The 27564-nt window shown below is 45.4% G+C and overlaps 1 protein-coding gene across 5 annotated transcripts in view; it reads left to right on the top strand.

The window, feature by feature from the left end:
* The window catches only part of BCORL1 (BCL6 corepressor like 1), a 97239-nt gene that overhangs the window by 60455 nt on the left and 9220 nt on the right, over window positions 1-27564 (top strand). For all 5 annotated transcript variants that reach the window (XM_033945888.1, XM_033945887.1, XM_033945885.1 and 2 more), the window contains 6 exons: window positions 3007-3233; window positions 6688-6912; window positions 13900-14066; window positions 21112-21257; window positions 21438-21515; window positions 22212-22365. In XM_033945888.1, the coding sequence (XP_033801779.1) occupies window positions 3007-3233; window positions 6688-6912; window positions 13900-14066; window positions 21112-21257; window positions 21438-21515; window positions 22212-22365 (997 nt within the window). The remainder of the gene's footprint in view (window positions 1-3006; window positions 3234-6687; window positions 6913-13899; window positions 14067-21111; window positions 21258-21437; window positions 21516-22211; window positions 22366-27564) is intronic.

The following is a 27564-nucleotide window of genomic DNA, read 5'->3' as shown; positions in this document are numbered from 1 at the left end:
CAAGGTGGTCCTCCATACTCATCCAAAATCCTTACCTAAAGTTGTTTCAGAATTTCATCTCAATCACTCTATTGTTCTGCCAGTATTTTTTCCAAAGCCTCATTCTCATCCTGGAGAAGTGGCGCTTCATACTTTGGACTGCAAACGTGCCTTGGCTTTCTACCTACAACGCACTCAACCTCACAGAACAACTCCTCAACTTTTCGTCTCCTTTGATCCTAATAAATTGGGACGCCCTATCTCGAAGCGAACCATCTCCAATTGGATGGCTGCTTCCATCTCTTTCTGCTATGCTCAGGCTGGTCTTCCTCTGTATGGTCGAGTCACGGGCGATAAAGTTCGAGCAATGGCGGCATCTGTAGCTTTCCTCAGATCAACCCCTATTGAGGAAATCTGCAAGGCTGCCACTTGGTCCTCGGTTCATACTTTCACCTCTCATTACTGTCTGGATACTTTCTCCAGGAGGGATGGCCATTTTGGCCAATCTGTTTTGCAAAATCTTTTTTCTTAAATTGCCAACTCTCCCTCCGTCCCCTTATGCTTAGCTTGGAGGTCACCCATGTGTGAGAATATGCTGCCTGCTTGTCCTGGGATAAAGCACAGTTACTTACAGTAACAGTTGTTATCCAGGGACAGCCGGCAGATATTCTCACAACCCTCCCACCTCCCCTGGTTGGCTTCTTGTCTAGGTATCTGAACTGAGGATCCTCACAGGAGATGCGCCCCCTAGTTCGGGCGGGAAGGCACGCGTGCATGCGTGGTGCAGCACTCGGAAGCTCTTATAAAGATCTTCAAGCAAGTCTGCTTTCGAGGCTGTCCGCTGCGGGGCTCCTTTGGTGACGTCACCCATGTGTGAGAATATCTGCCTGCTGTCCCTGGATAACAACTGTTACGGTAAGTAACTGTGCTTTACTTACCGTAACAGGTGTTATCCAGGGACAGCAGGCAGATATTTTCACAACCCACACACCTCCCCTGGCCAGATTCTTTGCTGGCTATCTGAACTGAGGAGACGCGTGCCCTACGTCAGGTGGGAAGGCACTTGCGCATGCATGGTGCAGCAGTCGCGAACTTTCTAAAGTTCTTCAAGCAACACTGCTTGTGCAGCTGTCCGTATCGGGGCTCCGTGGATGACATCACCCATACGTGAGAATATCTGCCTGCAGTCCCTGGATAACACCTGTTACGGTAAGTAACTGTGCTTTAATGTTCCATATGACCTTGGGCAAGTCTTTTAACCCTCCATTTGCTCAGGTACAAACCTAGATTGTAAGCCCTCCAGGGACAGGAAAACACCATCTGTACCTGAATATAAATTGGCTTGAGCTGATAATAGAAAAGTATGAGCTAAATTTAAAATCCAAATTACAAGCTCCTCTTTCCAGCTTCCTCAATACAGAACCCATATTTAATTAAATTTAATATAGTGTTTATATTCTGTGCTTTTCCAACCAAAAACTAGAGCAAAGTGGATTGCAGCATATAACAAAAATAGGACAGACAACCCACCACATCAGAAAATTCCTTCCAAAAATGGTACACAGTAAAATGACAAAATAGTTACTGTAATATTATATCTGAATATGTCTCTTACCAAGTTATTGGAGATGGGAATAGCCAGGCTTTAAAATATTTTCAGAATTGCAAAACTTCCTCTTACTCTCTCCAAGCTTAGCAGGTAACTGGTTCCAGAATGTGGGTGCAGTGCCAGTAAAAGCACCCTGTCTGGTTTGCTCTAGCACAGGGCTTCCAAGACCTGCCGCTAGGACAGCACATCCATAATGAATATGCATGAGATCTGCATGCACTGGACACCCAGCATATACATATTTATTTATCTTATCTTATTTAATTTTCTATACCGTTCTCCCAGGGGAGCTCAGAATGGTTTGCAATGGGGGATTAAGTGACTTACCCAGGGTCACAAGGAGCAGCGTGAGTTTGAACCCACAACCTCAGAGTTTTGAGGCTGTAGCTTTAACCACTGCGCCACATTCTCCCCTTATGAAGTTACTAGAAACTTGACTGACTCTGTGGTTCCCAGGAGAGGTTTGGGAATCTCCGCGTTAGCACAGACTCTGTCACTGCTGAAAGTTGAAAAAACTTTCCTGAGCCTGGCTTATAGCATAGAACCTTCTGTCTCAGTTAATGCAACCCTATTTCACAAAGGATTCTACAGTAAAAGCCAAAATTAAAAACTTGAACTGAGTTTGCAGATCATTTGATAACCAGTGTGATGAGGGCAATAATGGCATGGTCTTTCCCATCTGTTTTTACATAATAAATATCTTTCTGCTGCATTTTTCACTATTGAAGTTTATTCATTACTTTCTATGTCAGTCTTAACTAAATAGAATTACAGTAGTAAGCATGAACAGTACTATACTGTGCTCAGCATTATCATTTTAAAATCAGCCATCCGTAAAACCGAATGAAGGGACCTACCAATTTGAGTTTAAAAAGAGCTTTATTTATCACCACATTAACATGTGTTTCTAGGGATAAAATAAGAATCTAGGATTATTCACAGCATTTTTCATTTTTACCTCTGGTATCAGTTTGAGCTGGATGTTCCCTACCCATCTCCCCAGGTTTATTAACTCACACAGAATATCTCTCTGTTCATTCAGTTGTGGACTACACATGAGTTCTCTGTGGTATTCTCTAAAAACAGGACTCGGAGCATTTCATTATTCCAACTGTTGAAACATTGGATCAGAATTTAGATATCATCTATATATGGCCTACTGGCATCCTGGTTATGGAGACCTTCATTCTCACAATCCAGCGAAAGCATAGCATTGAGCTCAGGGTACTGCTGTGTGTTCAGAGAGCTGAGACAGAGCAGGAGACTTAAAATTTAGGGATTCTCTTGGTACAATGGTACATTTTAAAAATACCGGTGCAAACCAGTGAATTTTAGTGGCTAGGAACTGCTGTGTTTTCAGATTTCTTTGTTGTTTCTCTCATTGATGGCTGGCTGCTCACCTGATTCCTACACATCAGATTTCAGGGTTCGAAAGAGAAAACAATCCCCAGTGGGCAGAGCCTTGGAGATATGGGCAAGAGGCAGAACATCTCCTCAGGACTCACGGAGGCACTCTGACTTCAAAAACACTTTCTCCAGGGACTGTGTGGAGGTCTCACCAGGACACACAAGTTCAGAGAAGCCTTCCGGAAAACGCAAGTGCAAAACCAAACACCTTGGGGGCAAACCAGAGGAGGAAATGAAGGTATGATCAGCAGTTCAGTATGTCAGAGAAAAAGGGGTTGTTTAGTTTGAGGAGTCCACTTAGAGGTGAGCAGGGAGATACATTCAGCAACTGAAAATGTGCAAGCTGAGAATTAGAATTTCTATAGTGTTCCTCCAGACTGGGACAGGCAAATGTGTTATGCAGTGGTATGAGACTTAGACTCAGCAACCTGTAAGTAACCTATAAGTGGACTGTGCAGTTCTCCTAGAGTCAGTCTGTCTTCAGTGTACACCTTGGTAGCACATGTATCCATGCACACACGCACACAACATTTTTTTTTGTATACTGAGCAAAATACAAATATGTAAGAAATACACATTCCCCAAATTGACCCCTTTAAAAAAAAATTCTACCTTCCTATCAATCTGTCTCTGGTTCTAATCTTTCCCTTTCATCCTTTTTCTTCATTTCTTTTTTCTTTTCCTATCTACTAATAGCTAGATTTCACATCGTTTCACTCCCTATCTCCACGCTTCAGTCCTCAATCTTTCTTTTCTACCTTGTACCTACCTACTAACCTTTCAACTTTCACTCATACTCCCCCCAAGCAATCTATTTCTTCCTCTGTCTCACACTCCTTCCCTAGCCTTCTGTGTTTCACTCACGCCCTGAAACCGTTTGCTGATATGCTGTACTCAGATCACCTCTCCAGCCCTTCTACATCTTCCTCTGTTGTCACTTTACCAGCCTCCCTGATTCCAGCCCCTTCTCTTGTCTCTGTCCACTACTAAGCTTCCTATGCTCCCTTATACCTCCCCTCCAGGTCTTTCTGTCATCTCACAAATCATTCTCTTTCCTCTTTTTCACATTACATTAGTTCTTATAAACTGCAGCGACCTCACAGTTCTGTGCGGTTTACAGGTCAAGAGTTACTAACAATGTAGCAGATCACAAACAGTCATAAGAATTTAACAGAAAATAAATTTCCAACAATTTTTAAAGCTAAGATTAATCATGATGTTTCCCAAAAAGATATGTTTTCAATGTTTTTCTAAAGACTGAATGTGATGCATAAAATGATATATGAATACCAATTTCTTTCTCCCATAAAGCCGCCTGGAAGGCCAACATTTTATTAAGGAAACGTTTATAGATACATCCCTTTATTAATGGAAAATCAAAGTGACATACTATACGTAAATGTTTCCTATCAACAAATTTGAAAGAATCAGAAAGATAACTAGGCAGCAATCCATTCAGAACCTTAAAACATAAGCATCCCAACTTAAAAATCACTCTGGCCTGAACAGTCAACCAATGCAATTTATAATAATACTGCGAGATGTGATCTGTTCATTTCAATCCAAAAATAATCCATGTCACAGTATTCCACCATTTAATTCTTTATCTCAAATACTTCGGCCTGTATAATATACCCTTATACATATTGCCACCCAATTATATTGGACTCACTGGGTCACAGTCCTTGAATCCCTGCTCAGTTTCTCATTACCCACTCCCATCAGATGTCCCAGTCAGTCACAAAGTTCCCAGACTCCTCAGTTCCCTGAATCCCTGATCTACTAAGACTAGGGGTCATGCAATGAAGCTACTAAGTAGTAAATTTAAAACAAACTGAGGAAAATATTTCTTCACTCAGGGCCAGATTCTATAAACAGCGCCTAAATCGGCAGGTATCTTGAAAAAAGGACCTGCCATGTATTAAAATACATTTCAGCGGTAGAGCTTTGTTGTCAGTGATCCATATGAAGCACTAGAAAACAGCCACCAGGAAGTAGCAAGATGGGCAGCTCAGACAGAAAGAGGCAGCATGGGCTGTACAGGCATATATGAAGGCTGTGTTCCACGCTGCACAAAGGGTGGAGAAAATAGCTGTGTGAGCGAAATGGGCTTAAAAGGGACAGAAGCAATGTGGAGGGGACAAGGGAGCATTCTGGGGTAGGAGTCAAACATCCTTCAGTGAATTTCACCAAGTGTCTGCTAATAAAATCTTCCAGAAGTTATAAACGGTACAAAAACAATAAATAGCAGGTACAGTAGAATCTCTGTTAACTGGGTCTCAGTTAACCGAGAGTCTCACACAACCGGCAAAGAAATCGCCGGCGTAAAATGAAAAAATATCCCCTGAAGTACCAGTGGCATTGTCCTGAGTCGCAAATCCTCACTCCCTCCCTCAAGCAGCTTTGAATCTCTTCCCTTCCACGCTGAAGCACTAGCATGGCAGCGATCCTGAGCCGCAAAGCCCTCTTCCCTCCCTCCCTCAAGCCCTGAAGTGGCAGAAGCAGGTGGCGGTACCCCGCTCCCTCCCTCTCTCCCTCTCTTCCTTACCCAAAGGGCAGAGAGAGGTCAGCAGAAGACAGCCTCAAAACAGGCTGCTCATGGCCAGCCCTGGCGAGTCCTTTCCTCTGATGCGTAGGTTTCTAACACACTCTCAATTAACCAGAAAAACAGTTATGTGGTATCCACCAATCTCCGTGGGTGCCGGATAACGGAGATTCTACTGTATATCAAAATGTAACCAGTAAAAACCAATAATACATCTGCAAAACGATTAGCATATTCACATCCTTGTGACTTTCAGAAGCATAAAGTTTCAAAGGAATCTTATTAGTTGCCCATCAGGGACCCACTTTATACTCTTCATTAAGTCAAATTCCAATCATTTTTATCTTTCAGTTGCAGTATAAAACAACCTTTTTTTTGGACAATTTCCATAGTTAGAAAAGTTGATTCAAGCATCTCAAAAGGTAAATGTGGCTCTGGAGACGTTATTCCCCTGACATGAATCCATGTTTCGTCATAGCTGAATTATGGGGGTCTCTGACTTCCTCCAGGTTATATATTCAACTCCACGGAGGAAATCAGAGACTCCCATGATTCACCTGTGGTGAAACATGGATTCATGTTGGGGGAATAATGTCTCCAGAGCCATATATATTTTTTGAGACGCATCAGTCAATTTTTCTATGATAAGTGTGAAAACTGCCAAAAAAAGAGATTTTAACTGCAATTGAAAGATATAAAAATATGATTGGAATTTGGCTTAATGAAGAGTATAAAGTGGGTCCCTGATGGGCTACTAGTAAAATTCCTTTGAAACTTTTATAATTCTGAAAGTCACGAGGATCTGAATATGTTAATTGTTTTGCAGATATATTAATCATTAGTATAACGGCATATACCTACAAAGTATTATAATTGTATCAGCACTCAGAGCTTGATATTTGGTTGTGTGAAGGCTGAGCACAATGTCCTTCAGACCAATCGAAAGTACTGTACCAATTAACCCTCATAAATTGTTTTTCATAATTATATTGTTTAACTTCTAGATTTCTCTCTATACTATTTTTCCTGTCCTTGGTGAGGGGCTCTTTCTTTATTTTGCCATGTACAGGGTTTGATTCTTGCTACCTTCCCCACCCCACCCCTTTTTTTTCTGGCATAAACAAATGATTTTCTGTTGCTTGTCCAGGGAAAGGCACAGTGGTGGGGTCAGTCACCCAGAAGCCACGCTCTGAAATCATCATCTCCCAGGAAGTCCCGTGACACAGTTCCTCTATGCAAGGGGAAGCGTAATAGTGCATTCAGCTCCCCAGGCAGCCCTACTCAGCATATCCCTCCAGAGGCTCGGAGACTCATTGTGAACAAGAATGCAGGCGAGACTCTGCTCCAGCGTGCTGCCCGCCTGGGCTACAAGGTGAGAGAACAGCCCATAGGTTTGTGTGCTTTCCTAGGAGGGTAGGAAGGTGAAAGGAGCAACACATACAGCCCTCACATTGCTGGATTTCAGATTCTGGGGTCCCTAGAGAGGACTGGAAACTGCTAGCAGAGGCAATGGCCTACTATGGATTAACAACTGGTTAAAAGATAGAAAACAGAGAGTAGGGTTAAATGGTCAATATTCTCAATGGAGAAGGGTAAATGGTGGGGTTCCCCAGGGATCTGTTCTGGGACAGCTGCTTTATAACATTTATCAGTGATCTAGAGATATGAATAACTAGTGAGATAATTAAATTTGCTGATGACACAAAGTTGTTAAATCAGAAGAGGATTATGAAAAATTGCAAGATGACCTTGGGAGACTGGGCATCAAAATGGCAGATGATGCTTAATGTAAGCAAGTGCAAAGTGATGCACATGGGAAAGAGGAACCCAAACTATAGCTATGTGAATCAGGATTCCATGTTAGGAGTCACCACCCAGCAAAAGAATGTAGGTATCTTCGTTAAGAAGACATTGAAACCATCAGCTCAGTATGCAGCAGCAGCTAAGAAAGCAAATAGAATGTTAAGAGTAATCAGGAAAGTAATGGAAAACAAAGATAAGAATGTTATAATGTCTTTGTATTGCTCCATGGTGCGGCTGCGCCTCGAATACTGTGTGCAGTTCTGGTCACTATCTCAAAAAAGATTTAGCAGTATTAGTAAAGGTACAGAGAAGGGCGACGAAAATGATAAAAGCGATGGGCGACATCTGTATGAGGAACGCCTGAAGCTCTTCAGCTTGGAGGGGCTCTTCAGCTTGGAGAAGAAACAGCTAAGAGGAGATATGGTAGAGGTCTATAAAATACTGAGTGGAGTGGAATGGGTTGATATTTATTTATTTAAATATTTATAGCCTGCATATGCAACAATTCTATGCAGCTTAAACATGACATACATAGTAACAATAAGTAAGAACATAAGCAATGCCTCTGCTGGGTCAGACCTGAGGTCCATCGTGCCCAGCAGTCCGCTCACGCGGCGGCCCAACAGGTTCAGGACCTGTGCAGTGATCCTCTATTTATACCCTTCTATCCCCTTTTCCAGCAGGAAATTGTCCAATCCTTTCTTAAACCCCAGTACTGTAATCTGCCCTATTATGCCCTCTGGAAGCGCATTCCAGGTGTCCACCACTCGTTGGGTAAAGAAGAACTTTCTAGCATTCGTTTTGAATCTGTCCCCTTTCAACTTTTCCGAGTGCCCTCTTGTTCTTTTATTTTTCGAAAGTTTGAAGAATCTGTCCCTCTCTACTCTCTCTATACCCTTCATGATCTTATAAGTCTCTATTATATCCCCTCTAAGTCTCTTCTTCTCCAGGGAAAAGAGACCCAGTTTCTCCAATCTCTCAGCGTATGAGAGATTTTCCATCCCTTTTATCAGACGTGTCGCTCTCCTCTGAACCCTCTCGAGTAACGCTATATCCTTCTTAAGGTACGGCGACCAATATTGGACGCAGTATTCCAGATGCGGGCGCACCATCGCCCGATACAACGGCAGGATAACTTCTTTCATCCTGGTTGTAATACCCTTCTTGATTATACCTATCATTCTATTTGCTTTCTTAGCGGCCGCTGTGCACTGTGCCGTCGGCTTCATTGTCATGTCCACCATTACCCCCAAGTCCCTTTCTTGGGTACTCTCATTCAATAACATTCCTCCCATCGTATAGTTGTACCTCGGGTTTCTGCTTCCCACATGCAATACTTTACATTTCTCAACGTTGAACTTCATCTGCCATCTCGCCGCCCATTCCCCTAGTTTGTTCAAGTCCCTTTGCAATTCTTCGCATTCCTCTTTAGTCCCAGCTCCACTAAATAGTTTTGTATCATCCGCAAATTTTATTATCTCACACTTCGTTCCTGTTTCTAGATCATTTATGAATATATTAAAATAGCAGCGGCCCGAGCACCGAGCCCTGCGGAACACCACTCGTGACCCTCATCCAGTCCGAGTAGTGGCCCTTCACCCCTACCCTCTGTTTCCTACCCGCCATCCAGTTTCTGATCCATCTATGTATGTCTCCGTCCACCCATGGTTCTTCAGTTTCCGGAGTAGACGCTCGTGAGGCACCTTGTCAAAGGCTTTTTGGAAATCAAGGTATATGATGTCTATGGGGTCTCCTCTGTCCATCCGTTTGTTAATTCCTTTGAAGAAGTGCAATAAGTTAGTTAGGCACGATCTCCCCTTGCAGAAACCATGTTGGCTTGTTATCAGAAGTTCGTTTCTTTCCAAATGTTCATTGATGTTTTCTTTTATCAGTGCTTCCGCCATTTTCCCCGGAACCGAGGTCAGACTCACTGGTCTGTAGTTTCCCGGGTCACCTCTTGATCCCTTTTTAAAGATGGGCGTGACGTTGGCTATCTTCCAATCCTCCTGGATCACGCCTGTTTTCAAGGATAGGTTGCAAATTTGCTGCAGTAGCTCCGCTATCTCCTTCTTTAATTCCTTCAAAACCCTTGGATGGATTCCGTCCGGACCCGGGGATTTGTCAGTTTTAAGTTTTTCTATATGCCTGTGTACATCATCAAGGCTCACTTCCATGGATGTTAATTTTTCTGCTTGATTTCCATTGAAGATTTGCTCAGGTTCCAGTATGTTGGTTGTGTCTTCGTTTGTAAATACAGACAAAAAGAACATGTTAAGTCTTTCCGCGCCTTCTTTCTCCTCCTTCACCGCTCCCTTCCTGTCTCCTTCGTCCAGCGGTCCCACCTCCTCCCTAGCTGGCTGTTTCCCTTTAACATATCTGAAGAATGGTTTGAAATTTTGTGCCTCCCTGGCTAGCCTCTCTTCATACTCTCTTTTGGTTTTTCGAACCACACGGTGACATTTTTTTTGATACTTCCTGTGCTCCTTCCGGTTCCCTTCAGTTTTGTCCTTTTTCCTTTCCTGAATGAATTTTTCTTATTGCTTATTGTCCATACCGGGTCTTTTGTTCGACTCTTTTTGCACCCCTTTCTGAATCTGGGGATATACAGATTTTGCGCCTCGCTCACTATGTCCTTGAAAAAAGACCAGGCATGTTCTACCGTTTGCCATTTCTTTGAAGTGTTCCTAAGTTTCTTCCTTACTATTTCCCTCATTGCTTCATAGTTTCCTTTCCTGAAGTTGAAAGTTGTCGCTATGGTTCTCTTTCCGTTCGGTATTCCTACTTCAACCTTGAACTTGATCATATTATGATCGCTGTTTCCCAACGGTCCCACTACTTCCACTTCCTTTGCAGAACCCATTAGCCCATTTAGGATTAGATCCAGAGTGGCATTTCCTCTCGTCGGTTTTCTAACAATCTGTTCCATGAAGCAATCTTGTATAGCCTCCAGGAATTCTGTCTCCCTAGCGCATCTTGAGCTTCCAAGACTCCAGTCTATCCCGGGGTAGTTGAAGTCTCCCATAACAACCGTGTAACCACTTTTGCATTCTCGCTTCATCTCGGGGGAAAAGGGGTCTAGCTCCTTATCTCCTCAATTTGCAAAGCAGTGCTCAAATTAGGTCGTTTTTAGACCTTTTTTAAACTGCAGAAAGGTAAGACTCTGTTTTAATTCTAAGATTAGGGCATTCCAGAACACTGGTGCCTGAACGGATAGTATTGCACTTCCAAACACATCCTGTCTGAAGAGTGTAAAGTACACGCCAGCTGATAAACATAAAAACATAAGAATAGCCTTACTGGGTCAGACCAATGGCCCAGTAGCCCGTTCTCACGGTGGCCAATCCAGGTCACGGTGGCCAATCTAGTACCTGGCCAAAACCCAAGGAGTAGCAACATTCAATGCTACCGATACAGGGCAAGCAGTGGCTTACCCCATATCTTTCTCAATAACAGACTATAGACTTTTCCTCCAGGAACTTGTCCAAACCTTTCTTAAAACCAGCTATGCTATCCGCTCTTACCACATCCTCTGGCAACACATTCCAGAGCTTAACTATTCTCTGAATGAAAAAAAAATTCCTACTATTGGTTTTAAAAGTATTCCCCTGTGACTTCGAGTGTCCCTTAGTCTTTGTAATTTTTGACAGAGTGAAAAATCGATCCACTTGTACCCATTCTACTCCACTCAGGATTTTGTAGACTTCAATCATATCTCCGTTCAGCCGTCTCTTTTCCAAGCTGAAGAGCCCTAACCGTTTTAGTCTTTCCTCATACAAGAGGAGTTCCATCCCCTTTACCATCTTGGTCATTCTTCTTTGAACTTTTTCTAGCGCCACTATATCTTTCTTGAGATAAGGAGACCAGAACTGAACACAATACTCCAGATGAGGTCGCACCATGGAGCGATACAGGGGCATTATAACATTCTAAGTCTTGTTATCCATCCCTTTTTAAATAATTCCTAGCATCCTGTTTGCTTTTTTGGCCACCATCGCACATTGGACGGAAGGTTTCATCTTATTGTCTACGATGATACCCAGATCCTTTTCTTGGGCGCTAATCCCCAAGGTGGATCCTAGCATTCGGTAACTGTGATTCAGGTTATTCTTCCCACTGTGCATCACTTTGCATTTGTCCACATTAAATTTCATCTGGCATTTGGACGCCCAGTTTTCCAATTTCCTAAGGTCTGCCTGCAATTCTTCACAGTCCGCATGCAGAACAGAATGTAAAACAGACAGCGAGTTGTCCTGTAACAATTTGAATATGAAACGCTTGTTTACTCTTTCCAAATATATTAGGGAGCATGTGATGAAGCTACTAAATAGATTCAAAACAAACCAGAGAAAATATTTCTTCACTCAAATGTGTAATTAAACTCTGGAATTCATGCTCCAGTAATAAAACGAGCCACAGTTTGCACCTTTTGGTCAGGACCCTATTTATCATGACCTGATGATATGTTATGGGGGGAGGGGGGGAAGGGTACAGGACGGAACATAATGCAGAAAAAAAAATCACCAGCCTGCAAAAACAAATAACATAAACATAAAAAAAAAACCTAGGGGGTTTTTCCCTGCAAACCCCAGTTTCAGTAAATGTGATGGTATAATGAGGAACCACTGTAGTTCCACCGTGGTGCCAACATCATGCCTGAATCTTCACTCTGTATTGAACAGGTAGTGTTGTCTGGACTAGGAATGTGTCACTGTGCTCGCCTCTTGACTAAAAGATGGGGTTTTTTCCTGAGTTTTATGTTAATCTTGGTATCGAGATAACTAAATACAACCAATATGGTTCTAACAGTAAACATACAAAACAACATAATGATTCATATTTCCTAACAGTTAATGCATACTAATACCATATTTAACCTAGGGCTCCAAACTGCTCCAAATGTAACATAGTCTCGGAAACCCAAATTGCAAAACTCAAATAAAAATCATGCCCCTTTCCCCCCAAAAAACATTGTAATAATCAAAGCTCCTGTCAGCTTTATACATAATATCCAGCAAAACAGAACCAGCACAGTATCTGAAAATCCATCCATCAAAACCTCTGATGCAATCTTGTGAATCCTTTATCTAAGTTTAGTTTATAATTTTAAAAAGGCAGAAAGAATGTAATTTAAAAGGCAATATTGGAGATAATAGCTTTAAAAGAGAAGGTTTTAGGAGTCCTTAGATTTGCATCCTTAAATGTTCAGTAGCCACATGGGAATAATTCTATAACAGGATGCCTAGATTTAAACTCTAGGAAAGTGCCTATTCGAAGGCTATGCTATTATATAAATAAATGAAGTGGATGCCTCTTTTTCTATGTAGAATTTTAATGCACGTGACCAATAACGCAGCAGTAGATGTAGTGGAAATACTCACAGCTAGCTTGCAAATGAATGCACATAGAGAATGACACAGGGAAAAAATGTGTCCCCGTCTCCCGAATCCCACTTTTGAGGAATCCTCATCCGTGCAGAGTTACCACTCAGTATTGTTTTCCGTTTTTAATCCACGTGTTCTCATATCAGGACTTTTAGGGACCCCTGAGGAAGACAGCAGTGTCGAAACACGGACCGTGTTGGGTCCATAACTCCCAATGGTTTGGGTCTTAGATATATTTTATGTGGATTATCAAATTGTATAGTCTTAAATAAAGCCTGCATCTTGAACATCACCATTTCCACAGAGTTTTTGTTTTCGCTGGACACACATATTGGGTACATGCCCAAATTTGCACATGCAATTTTCAGTGTTTTTTAAAATAGAATTAGGGGGTTAATATTTCAGAGCGAGTAATGTAAGGGTGGCATATACACAGGTGGGCCATAAGCGGGGCTCCCACTTGCATGCATGTGAGTTATGTGCTTGCTTGCCACATTTAGACATCCACACTTAAACGAGCTGAGTGGTATAACTGTGGGTGCCTAGCTATTGGGCACACCAATACTTGCCTGGGGGGGTGGTTGCTCAGGTATAGAATTGCTTTGCTCAGAAAATCTAGCAGATTACACACAACAAAAAGAAGATATTACGTGAGCAATTCAAAACTACCCCAATAGAGCACAGTTTCAGAGCAATTCTGTAGGATACAAACCATATAGAAGGACTTTTTAAAAAAATATTGCCCATCCTCTTCACAGATAGTGGGGGTGTCCCTATTAAGGGCTTAGACCTAGAGGGCGGAATAGCTCATGTAATTTTGCATTTTCCAAAATGAGGTACATGGGAAAAAGTATGCACAGACTTGGGGCCTGGCTGATTAGATTTAAAGATTGCCTTCTGAAACCCAATCTGCAAAAATCTGAAATGTTGAAAGAGAAGTGTACATGTGACACTTGCCTAGACATGTGGTTAAACCCAGGAGCATCTCCCAATTTCTGCAGATGTGGTTGTGGGCACATTGAGGCTGCGCTAGCACAAAAAGGGAATGATGAGGTAGTCTATTGTGCTCTCAAGCACAGAGGTTCTTATGCAAAGATTGTGCCATGAAAGCATCTCTTCCCAAAGGCAATTGCTAGGCTCTCACTCATCTCTTGCATGGATGTGTCTGCTTCTAGGATGTGGTGTTGTACTGCCTGCAGCGAGATCAGGGCGACGTGAATCACAGGGACAATGCCGGCTACACGGCCCTGCATGAGGCCTGCTCCCGAGGGTGGACGGACATTCTGCAGATCCTGCTGGACCATGGGGCAAACGTGAATTGCAGTGCCCAGGATGGTACAAGGTAAGGAGAGTGAAGACTTTCCCTGCATGGCAAGGGAAAATTGAATAAGGGCTGGCGCTCTTATGTGCTTTGATTCTGAAGTCAAGGAGAAAGACTGCAGGGGATAATAGAAAGCAAGGGAGGGGTATTTGATAGCACTGCAGTTTGGCATGGAGTTCTTGGACTTCCCTCCTGATGCTGCCACAGTGCAGAGACTCCCCTGGCACCAGCTTATCCTGCAGGTGTCTTGTGACTAGGAACAACAGGTTCAGAAGAAGCTTTCTAACATCTGCTTCTGATATTTATCTGAAGTTAATGCTAATGGTTGAATCTGCTACTGAGGAACAACTCTTAAGAAAACTCTTTCTACGAAAAATTGATTTTTCATGCAACAACTTGCTTCTCTATTGCATGAAAATTCAATTTTTCTTAGAAAGTTCCTCTTCAATCTTGCCAGTGATGTTTCTCGCCTCCAGGCAGCAACCTTGGGAATATCTTTGGGAAAGAGAAAGAAAATTCATGCCCCAAAGTCTCTGTTGTATGCATCCCTCTCGCTCCAGTTGTCCCAGCGGGAGCAGAGGACTGTGCTAACTGGTGTGTGTATCCCAAAGAGTTCCAGCCCCTCACCAGTTCTAGCTAGGAACAAATAACCAGGGGCCTAATATTCAGCTGGTGGTGATCAGTGTTTTGCTGACTGTTGCCGGCTTTTTACTGTGAAATTCAATGCTGGGCCATGTCCGGGCTCCAGCATTGAGTTTCCAAATATAGGGAGCCAGCTAAAACACAGATAGTTAAGTGCTATATTTGGTACTTAACCAAATATAAAGAACCACATAAAGATAGGACTGGTTATGCAGTTTTCTTAACTGGTTAATGCTCACAAAATAATTGGTTTTAGCTTGGGCACTAACTAGTTAAGTGCCACTGAATATCCCCAGATAGCCTGGACAGGCATTTTAATCTCCCAGGAGCCTTTCCTGGCCATTTAAATCATTTTGAATATTGGACTAAGAACCCGGGGCTGCAGCTTCAACAGGACCAAGTATTCCCACTCCCCAACAGTCTTTTCTGCCCAAAGCATCATCATCACTGCACAAGCCCTCTTGCTTTATAGTAAAGCCTGCATATACCTGTAAGGAACAAGGTAGATTAGAGCCATTGTGATGTGAAGAAAGCATTATCCCAGGACAAGCAGGCATGATATTCTCACATGTGGGTGACGTCATCTACGGAGCCCCGATGCGGAAGCATTTTCAAGCAAACTTGATTGAAGATTTAAGTTTGCTCTGCTGCTCCACGCATGCGTGCCTTCCTGCTCCACTAGGGGGCGCATCCCCTCGTGGTCTCCAGTTCAACATTTTCCACTGAGCCTAGAAGTCGTGTTTTTTCAGGCTCTGCCCCAACTGCCTACTAGCACCGCAATTTTTTCTTGTTTATCTCGATTTAGTCGCTGTGCGCGAGTTTTTTCTTGTTTCAACTGTTCTTGCTTCGTTTTTCACCGACCCGGAGGCTTCCGGGTCCCCGTGGCCGCGTGGCTATTCGAGCCGCGGCCAGTTTCTATTCTATGTCCCGGTCTTTGACCGGCTTTAAAAAGTGCTCCCGGTGCGAGCGGCTTCTTTCCATCACAGACCCGCATCCTCTGCCTGGGGGCCGCTCATCCAACCGACTCCTGCCCCCAGTTCGTTACTTTTCAGAACCGGGCCCTCCGTCGAAGGAAAGCCCGCATGGTGGATCTTTTCGCCTCAGACCAACCCTCTACCTCGGCCTCGAGGTCGGCCCTGGCCTCGGCCCCGGCCTTGACCTCGGCCCCGAATACCTCGGCATCGCCTCGAGACTCGAACCCGAAGTCCTCGGGACAACAGAAAACCTCGGCTCCGGGTAAGTCCCCTCTTCCCTCTTCAGGTTCTGTACCAGCAAAGAAACCGGCCTCGGGGACACCGGCGACGCATGGCGGAAGTCCCATGCTTACAGCCCCGGCGAAGCCCTCCAAGCCTTCGGGCTGTGCCTCCACCACACGGGAATACTCTGATACGAGGTCGCCCCCGGTGGAGTGCACCGAGGCAGTGGACATGCCCTCGATGTTGTCCGTGCCCGTTTTCCGTGCGATGATCTCGTCGGAGCTGTCCGCTGCAATGGCCCATTTGCAACCGGCCTCGACCTCGACCCCGCATGTGCCAGACCAGCCTGAGCCTCGCGTCGAGCCACCTCGAAGAAAAGCGCGCAAGCTTCGCCGCATTCCATCCTCCTCGGACTCCTCACCGAGGCACCCGAGGCGCTCTCCCTCCACAGACCGCCGCGGTGCAAAACGTAGTGATAAAACGACAGAAACCTCGAACCGCGGTACCTCCAAGAAGGCCCGGGGTTCCCCCACTCTACGAGGCCATTCACCTACACCTCGTACGGGACCGCTAAGGGTGGCTGAGTTATCACTCTCCAACCCGCGCATCCTCCAAACTCCCCCTCGGACCGGGACTCCGACCCGAGGTTGTAGGTCTTCACCGAGGGAGTCCGGGTCGAGGTCACCGATTCGACACCGATCGGTACCTCGAACCCCGACATCGTCTCCGAGGGGCTCCTCGAGACGTCGGAGATCTACGACCCCGGAACACTTTCACAGTACTTCCCCGGTCTCGGAGCGTGGATCGGAGCAGGAACCTCGATACTTGAGGGAAGCCTCCCCATCCTTCTCCACCCGACGGAGGTCTCGTTCACCGACCCCGCACGGGGCCTCGGGAACATCTCGCCCATCCTTCACTCGCTTTGTCCAGGACATGGGCCATGCTTTGGACTTAGACCTCCAGTCCGACTCCAGATACTCTAAGGAATACCTAGCGGAGCTGGATATGCCATCACTGCCTAGAGAGTCCCTCCGCTTACCGCCTAACCCGGTACTCCAACAGGCCTTCTTCAGGAACCTGGAGACCCCCTACATGGTCACAGCCGTACCCTCCAAAATGGAGGCCAAGTACCGCACAGTACCCTACCCGGGATTCGAACAACCACAGCTCTCCCACCAGTCGCTGCTAGTAGAATCCTCCTTGAAAAAGGCCCACCCATCTCGGGTCTCAGCCGAGGTCCCCACAGGCCGAGAAGGCCGAACCCTAGACAAGTTCGGCAGGAGACTATATCAAAACGCCATGATGGCCTCTAGGGTGCAAAGCTACACTTTCACCTTCACATCCTACCTCAAACACCTCATTGGACTATTGAGAGCCTTTGAGACTGACCTACCGGCCTCCCGCCAAGGAGCGTTTGGCCTGCTTTTAGAGTCCCTCTCCAACCTGCGCCTCCATCTATTCCACGCGGCCTACGATGGCTTCGAACTCTCCTCCAGAGAGGCAGCCTTTGCTATCGCCATGCGCCGACTAGCTTGGCTGCGCCTGGTCGACATGGACCCCAACTTACAGGACCGGTTGGCTAACCTACCCTGCGTGGGAAAAGAACTGTTCGACGACACGATCGAGGCGGCTACAAAACGCCTCTCCGAACACGAACGCTCGTTTGCCTCCCTCGTCCGGCAAAAACCTAAACCGCCCGCGCCCAGGCCGTTCAGGGCCCCTCTACGCCGCTACCCACAAAAATCCACCCCTCCCTTCTCGCGGCCTCCACCCAGGCGTCCGCAAGCCCACCACCGGGCCATGCCCAAGTCCCAACCGCCTGCGACTTCCAAACCATCCCCGTCCTTTTGACGGGATTCGCGGAAGGGGGCGGGCCCCCTCCGCCATAGTCCCAGGCCTCCTTCCCATCGGGGGCCGCCTCAAAGCCTTCTACCCTCGCTGGGAACAAGTCACGTCGGACGCATGGGTCCTTGGCGTGATCTCATCAGGATACTCTCTCAACTTTCGGGCCATTCCTCCAGACAACCCCCCAAGGAATTGCCCTCCCAACCGAACGCAGCTACCCCTACTCCTCTCCGAGGCTCGAGACCTGCTTCGCCTCAGGGCAATGGAGGAGGTTTCCCCCGACCAACGGGGGAAGGGCTTCTACTCCCGTTACTTCCTGGTACCGAAAAAAACGGGAGACCTACGCCCAATACTAGACTTGAGACGCCTCAACAAATTTCTAGTACGGGAAAAATTTTGGATGCTTTCCCTATCGACCCTCTACCCCCTGATCGACGAGGGCGACTGGCTCTGCTCCCTCGATCTGAAGGAGGCGTACACACATGTCCCAGTACACCCCACTCACCGCAAGTTCTTGCGTTTTCAGGTAGGGGACTGGCACCTACAATACCGAGTCCTCCCCTTCGGCCTAGCATCATCACCTCGGGTCTTCACCAAGTGCCTCGTGGTGGTCGCAGCAACCTTACGTTCCCAGGGCCTCCAGGTATTCCCCTACCTGGACGACTGGCTAATCAAAGCCCCGTCCAGGGAAGGGGTTATCTCAGCAACCCAACAGACTATTACCTACCTACAAAGTCTGGGGTTCGAAATAAACTTCCCAAAATTCCAACTACGCCCCTCGCAGTCCCTACAGTTCATCGGGGCCACGCTGGATACGGTTCGCCTCCGTTCCTTCCTCCCCCCTCCGCACCTAGAGGCGTTAGTAAGTCTGAGTCGAAGGATCTCTCTGCTGACCTCGGTATCAGCTCGACAGATGATGACTCTCCTAGGCCACATGGCCTCCACCGTCCATGTCACACCCTTCGCCCGCCTCCATCTGAGAATCCCTCAATGGACCCTGGCCTCTCAATGGCGTCAAGACCGGGACCCGATCGACCGTCCCGTGACAGTGACTCCTTCCTTGCAAAGATCGTTCCGCTGGCGGGCCGACCCTTCAAATCTTTCCAAAGGTTTACTCTTCCTCGCCCCTCATCACAGCAAGGTTCTCACCACAGACTCGTCAGAGTACGCTTGGGGAGCCCATCTGGACGGCCTACGCACGCAGGGGATGTGGTCAGCGGAAGACCGCCGCTGTCACATCAACGTGCTAGAGCTCCGGGCCATCTATCTCGCAGCTGTAGCCTTTCAACATCTGCTCCACGACCGGGTGGTCCTCATCCGAACCGACAACCAGGTAGCAATGTACTATGTAAACAAACAAGGAGGAACAGGGTCTTGGTCCCTCTGTCGGGAAGCCCTGCGCCTCTGGAAATGGGCAATCTCCAACAACACCTTCCTTCGAGCGGTGTACATACAAGGAGAACAAAACTGTCTGGCGGACAGACTCAGCCGCCTCCTCCAGCCACACGAGTGGTCACTGCACTCTCAAACCCTACGACAGGTGTTCAAACAGTGGGGGACACTTCAAATAGATCTGTTCGCATCCCCCCACAATCACAAACTGCCTCTCTTCTGCTCCCGGATGTACTCTCCGGACCGGCTCGAGGCCGACGCCTTCCTCCTCGACTGGGAGGGAAGGTTCCTGTACGCGTTCCCGCCGTTCCCTCTGATCCTGCGGACGCTTGTCCACCTGAAAACAGTACAAGCCACCCTGATCCTGATTGCTCCTCGCTGGCCACGCCAGCCTTGGTTTTCCCTTCTACTTCAACTCAGTGTCAGAGATCCACTACCTCTGCCTCGGTTTCCCTCTCTACTATCACAGGGTCAGGGTTCGCTGTTACATCCCAATCTTCAATCTCTTCATCTGAATGCTTGGTTTCTTTCCCCCTGACTTCTCTCCCCGTGTCTCAATCAGTCAAGGAGATATTGGAGGCCTCTAGAAAGACCTCAACGAGAACCTGCTACTCCCAAAAGTGGACCAGATTCTCAGCCTGGTGCTCCTCTCACAGCCAGGACCCGGTGTTGGTCCCCATCCCCCTGGTCCTTGACTATTTACTTCAATTATCTCACTCCGGCCTAAAGACCAACTCCATTCGAGTACACCTCAGTGCGATTGCAGCCTTTCATCAGCCCCTGGAAGGGAAAGCCCTCTCGCTCCACCCCCTAGTCTCTCGCTTCATGAAGGGTCTTCTGAATGTCCACCCTCCTCTCAAACCTCCTCCGGTGGTTTGGGACCTTAACGTGGTTCTGGCTCAACTAATGAAACCTCCATTTGAGCCCCTAGACAAATGCCATCCAAAATTCCTCACTTGGAAGGTGATTTTCCTGCTTGCGCTCACTTCCGCTCGGCGGGTTAGTGAGCTACAAGCTCTAGTGGCGGACCCACCCTTCACGGTATTCCATCACGACAAGGTGGTACTCCGCACTCATCCAAAGTTCTTGCCTAAAGTAGTGTCTGATTTTCATCTCAATCAGTCCATTGTCTTACCTGTGTTTTTTCCCAAGCCCCACTCTCATCCCGGAGAGGTGGCGCTCCACACTCTTGACTGTAAGAGAGCGTTAGCCTTCTACCTCCAACGCACTCAACCATACCGGAAAGTCCCACAATTGTTTTTGTCCTTCGACCCAAACCGGTTAGGTCACCCAGTCTCCAAGCGCACCTTGTCCAACTGGTTGGCCGATTGCATCTCCTTCTGCTACGCTCAGGCTGGTCTCGCACTGCATGGTCGAGTAACGGGACACAAGGTCCGAGCGATGGCAGCCTCCGTAGCGTTCCTCAGGTCCACACCTATTGAGGAAATCTGCAAGGCTGCCACGTGGTCTTCGGTTCATACTTTCACCTCCCATTACTGTCTGGACTCTCTGTCCAGGAGCGATGGCCGGTTCGGCCAATCGGTTTTGCGAAATCTATTTGCCTAAATTGCCAACTTCCCTCCATCCCTTTTCAGCTAGCTTGGAGGTCACCCACATGTGAGAATATCATGCCTGCTTGTCCTGGGATAAAGCACAGTTACTTACCGTAACAGGTGTTATCCAGGGACAGCAGGCATATATTCTCACAACCCGCCCACCTCCCCGAGGTTGGCTTCTTTGCTAGTTAAATGAACTGGAGACCACGAGGGGATGCGCCCCCTAGTGGAGCAGGAAGGCACGCATGCGTGGAGCAGCAGAGCAAACTTAAATCTTCAATCAAGTTTGCTTGAAAATGCTTCCGCATCGGGGCTCCGTAGATGACGTCACCCACATGTGAGAATATATGCCTGCTGTCCCTGGATAACACCTGTTACGGTAAGTAACTGTGCTTTTTCTTAATCCTATATTCATGCTTGTCTCTCTTTGGACAGACCCATTCATGATGGAGTGGTGAATGACAACCTTGAGACAGTCTGGCTTCTGCTGTCCTATGGTGCTGACCCCACCCTGGCCACATATTCGGGACAGACAGCCATGAAGCTCGCCAGCAGCGAGGTGATGAGGGGGTTTCTCAGTGGTAAGTACTTCCAGGCTGTTGCTCTGTCATCCCTACAGTGTTTGTTCCCGAGGACCTTTTTGTTCAGTAGTAACATTTGCTTGCTTCTTCATCCTCTCTAGAATCCCCTTTTTTTTCCTGTATTTTGTTCTCTCTGCCCCTGCCCTTCTCATTTGCGACTTTATGATTTCTCTCTGCCAGATTACCTCTCCGACCTTCGAGGGCGCTCTGAAGGGGACCCTCGCACGTCCTGGGATTTCTACAGCAGTGCTATATTTGGTGAGTTCAGCTGCATTTCTCCTACACTTTCTTCTGCTTTACCTGAGGGAAGCTGAAACAGTCTTTCTGGACCTGAAAAGTATTCAGTCTTTGCAGTGCCCTAGCTGACTCTAAGATTGAATTGGGCACCTTCAGTATAGCAAGCTAGCTGTATTGGTTTAAGAGTGAAGTTAATTTGCATACTTTGGAAGATTGTGACAGGTAATGGGTCACTCTTCACTCTGTCTTATATACATTACTTATGTTTGTGGTCCTTGGGACATTCCCAACCAGTCAAGGCTTTGTTCTATCTACAGTGAACTTGCATAAGATAATTTGCATAGAGTGGAGGTTGTGGATTTCCTGAAAACCCAACTGGCTAGGTATGTCCCAAAGACTTGGCTGAGAAGTCCTGCTCTAAGGAGCCTTTGTCATTCCCAGTTCCCGTGGACTTTGACAATGAAGGGGAGAGTGTGGCGCAGTGGTTAAAGCTACAGCCTCAGCACCCTGAGGTTGTGGGTTCAAACCCATGCTGCTCCTTGTGACTCTGGGCAAGTCACTTAATCCCCCCCCCTTTGCCCCAGATACATTAGATAGATTGTGAGCCCGCAGGGACAGAGAGGGAAAACTGCTTGAGTACCTGAATAAATACATGACGGTAGAGAAAACTGAATAAATAAGAAAGGAAGAGAAACAAGTGTTCTTTTTATATTTCAGAGGGGAAGGAAGAGATTGGTGTCGACATCTTACTGAACCCCCCAGAGAGTTTGGACGGGGCTGAAGAACCCTCCGAATCAGACAGCTTCTTGTTTGAATTCTCAGACAAACCCTTTCTGCCCTCTTATAGCATCCAGATCTCTGTATCTGGCTGGTGAGTAGCTTGTCTCTGTGGAATCTGAACTATATAAGATTAGCCTATCTCTGTTCAAACAGGATGCATGTATGGTGCGAAAGAGCTGTTAGTTATTTGGATGGCTGCTTCTGACACCTACCATCTAGTTCGCTAAATTGTTAACAGGAGCCTAGAAACAGGAAAAAAGTAAGAATCATCGAGGCCTTGATGCTAAGGGTGTGGTCAGCTTTAGTTACAGACCAGAGGTTGTGAAAGAGGATTAACAGATGCACTTTTTTTTTTTTATTTTTTTTTTTTAATGGATCATTCCATCAATGGGAGAGGATGAGGAGAGAGGGATTAAAAGGCAGTGTATACAACAGATTTTCAACTGGTTTCTTGACCTTTATCGTTTACTCAGATTTGTGGAAGGGCTGTTGGGAAGTGTTTGACTTTTTACAAATTATATCAAAATCTGCAATAGGGTAGATATCCTAGAAGGTGTGAGTAATAAAGGGGTTGTCTAGCGAAGCTTGAAGATTGGTCTAGAATTTGGCAGCCAGGTTTTAATGCTAAAAAAATATAGTTATGCATTTGAGCTGCAAAACCCCGACAGGTTGGTACAGTTTAGGGCAGTGCTCCTCAATCCAGTCCTCAGGGCACACCCAGCCAGTCAAGTTTTCAGAATAACCACACTGAATATGTATGAGATAGATTTTTGTACCAAGGAGGCGGTGCATGCAAATCAATATCATACATATTCAGTATGGATATCCTGAAAACCTGCTACTCAATTCTGGTCCTCGAGGTCTACAGGTAATCCAAGTTTTCGGGATATCTACAATGAATATGCATGAGAGAGATTTGCATGCACTGCCTCTTATGCATATTCATTGTGGATATTGTGAAAATCTGGCCTGCCTGTGAACCTCAAAGACTGGAATTGAGTAGCCCTGGTTTAGGGGATGAAGTACTTCTGTGTGTGAAAGAGGAGCAGGATTCAGGTGCGAGCATGTATGATCTTAAGGTAGTTTATACAGTTAGAAGAGGCAACAGCAAAAGTCAGAAAGATTTGGGCATAGTGAGAGGAATGACCAGCAGGAAAAAGGAGGTGAGTACTGTCTACCATTCTGGAGATTGTACCTTTGAAATCATGTAAACAAGATGGAGTTAGTCCAGAAGATGGCTAATAATAATAATAATTTTATTTTTGTATACCGCCCTACCACATAGTACTAGGCGGTTCACATACAGTACTAAAAATATACAGTCAATGAATAAAATACAATATTCTAAAAAGTTGAACTAGAATTATACAATAGATGAATAAAATACAATATGTTGGAATACAATAAAATTTGGCAAAAATGTACTAGCTATAAGATCAGTATGTAATTTACTAGTAAATAATCTGGGACATCAGTTTACAAATTTTTTGAATAGATCAGTTTTTAGTAATTTTCTGAAGGACATATATGAATGAGCTTGAGAAATAATGGTTCTTAGCCACTGATCCATTTTACCTGCCTGAAAACTGAGCAATTTATCAAAAAATCTCTTGTATCGACAGGGCTTAATAGTTGGAAAAGTAAATAAACGTTGCCTTCGAGTATTCCTATTAGGTCTGTGTCGCTCAAAGCATAAAGACAAGTAATTAGGAGCCATACCAAACAATACTTTAAAACAGGTGCAACTAAACTTAAACAATATTCTGGCTTCAGTGGTCTTCATCATAAAGTATATGGGGACATTTAAATATACTTTCGAAGAAAGGCAGGAGAGGGGCGATGTTATGATTTAAGAATTCCTCCATCTCCTCAATATAATTTTTACTCTGTTGATATTTTAGATGATATTGCCCAAATGTGTACGTAATAAATATCAACATAAATCAAACCAGTGGTACGATCTTGAACTTTTAAATTTAAAGGGTGCTTTAAGACATTTTACATTCGATCTTAACAGTGCCTTTAGGCTACTGCTACAATGTTTAGACTCTATTGGTATTACAGGTTATGTTTACCAATGATTTTATGGCTTTTTCGCACCTATCAGGTGTTATCTGATGGAGGTTTGTCACATAAATGGAGTAATTCATGTGGATTTCCACAGGGATCGCCCCTTTCTCCACCTGTCTTCATTGGTTGTCTAGACTTGGGGTCAAACTTTATAGTTTTACAGATGATATTACAATTGTATTATCTGTTGCATCTTTGCCATCCTGGGTCTCTCCAGCTATTGAGAATTTCTCAGTTGTGCAGAGTTTTCTCCCAGGATCGGTTTACTCCCATATTTGACCACGAGTTTTTGCATTAGGACCTTCAGCAACCCCTGAGGAAGACAGGGTTGTCGAAACACAGTCCGTGTTGGGCCCATAGTCTCCAACTTGGGTCCTAGACATCTCATCATGTGGATTAATTGACTGTATTTTCAATAAAGCCTGCATCTTGGACATCGTCTTCTCCACAGTGTTTTTGTTCTTGTGTCTTTGCCATCAACATATTGCATTCAAATTTAATAGATAATATCAACAGTGTAAAAATGGATAAGAGATTTTTTGCCATTCCTACTAGACTTACAGAGGATGGCCTGAACTTGAATGAAATGGTATATTCTATATAATCTGCTATAAAAAAATTTAGAAGTACACTTCTCCCTCCGTATTCACAGGGGATGCAGGCGGACCATAGGCGTGAATATGGAAAAACTGCAAATAACTTTTTAAATGTTATTTGCGGTTTTTAGAAAAAGCCTTCCGTTTTTATTATTGGAACCGCGAATAACTTTTCTACAGCGATTTCTGGGCGGGCAAGCAAGCAGCAATTTCAGGGCAGGGAAGCAGTGATTTCAGGGCAGGCAAGCAGCGATTTCTGGGCAGGCATGCTGGGAAGAAGCTTTTCTCTCTATGGATGCTGGGAAGCAGTGTTTTTCTCAGTGCATACTGGGAAGCATGGAAACAGCGAATTTTTGGGAGAAAGTTTATAAGCCGCGACTTTCAGAGTTAATGGTAAGCAATAAACTTTTTTATCGGTTCAGTATGGTAAAGTAAAAGAAAAAAGTACTTTAATGATGATGTAATTTTGGGGGGCGGAGTCAGCAGCTGAAAAATCATGAATAAGCGAATACGCAGATACGGAAACCATGGATACGGAAGGAGAAGTGTACAGCTAGATAGAAACTTGAAAATGGGTGCACCAGTAGATGCTGTGGCTCAAAAAAGCTTTTTTGTGCTTTGGCAGTTACTCTCCATTAGATCTTATTTTGATGAGATATCCTTTCAGATTCTAATACTAGAGAATGACACGGTGGCTGTTACCTGTGGCTAGCCGCGGGTAGCCCGTCAAAACGGTGAGGAAAAACCTGTGTTCACTGTGGCTTCAGGGACAAGGTCATTCACCGCTCCGTGGAGCGGTGAATGGCCTTGTCCCCGCAGTTAAGGGAAGGAACGCATGCGGTCACCTATCACGCTCCCTCCCTACTGCCACCGCTGAGTTGAAACAGCTCCCTTTTTCCCTCCCTGCCCCTTACCTTCGTGGCCGCGAGTCTAAATTGCCTTCTTACAGCAGCTAGAGCGTTGAAGCTCCGTGTGGCTGCCATAAAGGTCATCTCTGACGCAACCGGAAGTTGCATCAGAGACAACCTTTACAGCAGCCATATGCAACTACAACGCTCCGGCTGCTGTAAGAAGGCAGTTTAGACATCGCTGGCCACAGGTAAAGGGCAGAGAGGTTTGTCGGACCGGGCCTGTTGTCCGAGGGGAGGGGGGGAAGCATCACGAAGGTAAGGAGCAGGGAAGAGGAAATGTGGCGTGGAGAGGAAAAGACGCTGAAGTGAAATGGGTAAAACAGAGTAGGGAGAAGGATGCTGAAAGCACATGGGGAAGACAGAGGGAGGAGAAGGATGCTGAATGCACATGGGGTAGACAGAGGAGAGAAAGGATGCTGAAAGCACATGGGGAAGACAGAGTGGGGAGAAGGACACTGACAGGACATGGGGAAAACAGAGGGAGGAGAAGGACGCTGAAAGGACATGGGGAAAACAGAGTGGGAGAAGACGCTGAAGGGAAATGGGGAAGAGAGAGTGGGGAGAAGATGCTGGCAGGGAAGAAGACAGAGATGCCAGACTATGGGGGGAGCGGAGGGAAGAAGATGGGTGCCAGACCAATTTGAAAGGGAGGGAGAAAGGGAGAGGCACAGTAACAGAGCAAATGGAAGATGCAGAGAGAAGACAGATAGTGAATGGAAGGAATTGAATGAGAAGATGAGGAAAGCAGAAACCAGACAACAAAGGTAGAAAAAAAAATTATATTTCTTTTTCTTTCTTTAGGATAAAGTAGTATATTAGTTGTGTTGATAAAAATTTATAAACAAAGCCCTGCCAGCTGAACAAACTTTCTCCAGTTCAGCAGCCAGAACTTTGATTTATAAGGAAGGAATAAGCTAAATATTGCAGTACTGAGGCTTATATGGATGTTGTGGGGATGGGGATGGGGCGGTGAATGGGATGGCAGTGAAGGGGACGGTGGGCCGGGGATGGTGCAGTGACGGGGACAGATTTTTTTCCCCATGTCATTCTCTATCTAATACAATCTATAAGTATTGTCTATTTTGGATTACTGTAACATTGTTGGGTGGTTGTTATAAACATCTACATAGATTACGTGTAATCCAAAACACAGCAGTATGTTTGATTTTTCATCTGAGTAAGTTTCACCATGTAATGTAACCTTTTATTATTGCAAGTTACACTGGCTTCTCTTAGATACTAGGGCCATTTTTAAATTTGGTTGCCTGCGTTATAAGGTGTTTCATGGTTTAGCTCCTGGATATTTAGTTGATCGTTTTTCTTATAATCTTTCTCAGTGTCCTTTGCACAGTTTCACTTATTTTGTGTTTCTTTCAGTTAAGGGCTGTACATATAACAAATGTTTAAAGCAAACGCTTTCTTATCAGGCAACTCACTGGGAGCAAGAATTTTGTCCTTTGATTATGACATCTACTTTTTATTTACATTATAGAAATCTGTTAAAACGTATCTGTTTAGAAAGTTTTAAAGGGAATGATATTGTCATATTAGTGTATTTCACTGTCTGTACATTTCTCTTTATCATGTTACCCGTGTTGAACTGCAAGGTATTGCGGCATAGAAATAAAGTTTTATGTTATGTTATATGATAGAGGCGTTTAATACCTCCATGGCATAAACACACAGTAAATGCTTGAAGTACCCATATGTGAG

Source organism: Geotrypetes seraphini, chromosome 5, assembly GCF_902459505.1.
Source record: "Geotrypetes seraphini chromosome 5, aGeoSer1.1, whole genome shotgun sequence".
Taxonomy (NCBI): domain Eukaryota; kingdom Metazoa; phylum Chordata; class Amphibia; order Gymnophiona; family Dermophiidae; genus Geotrypetes; species Geotrypetes seraphini.
This window is presented reverse-complemented; position numbering and strand designations above follow the sequence as displayed.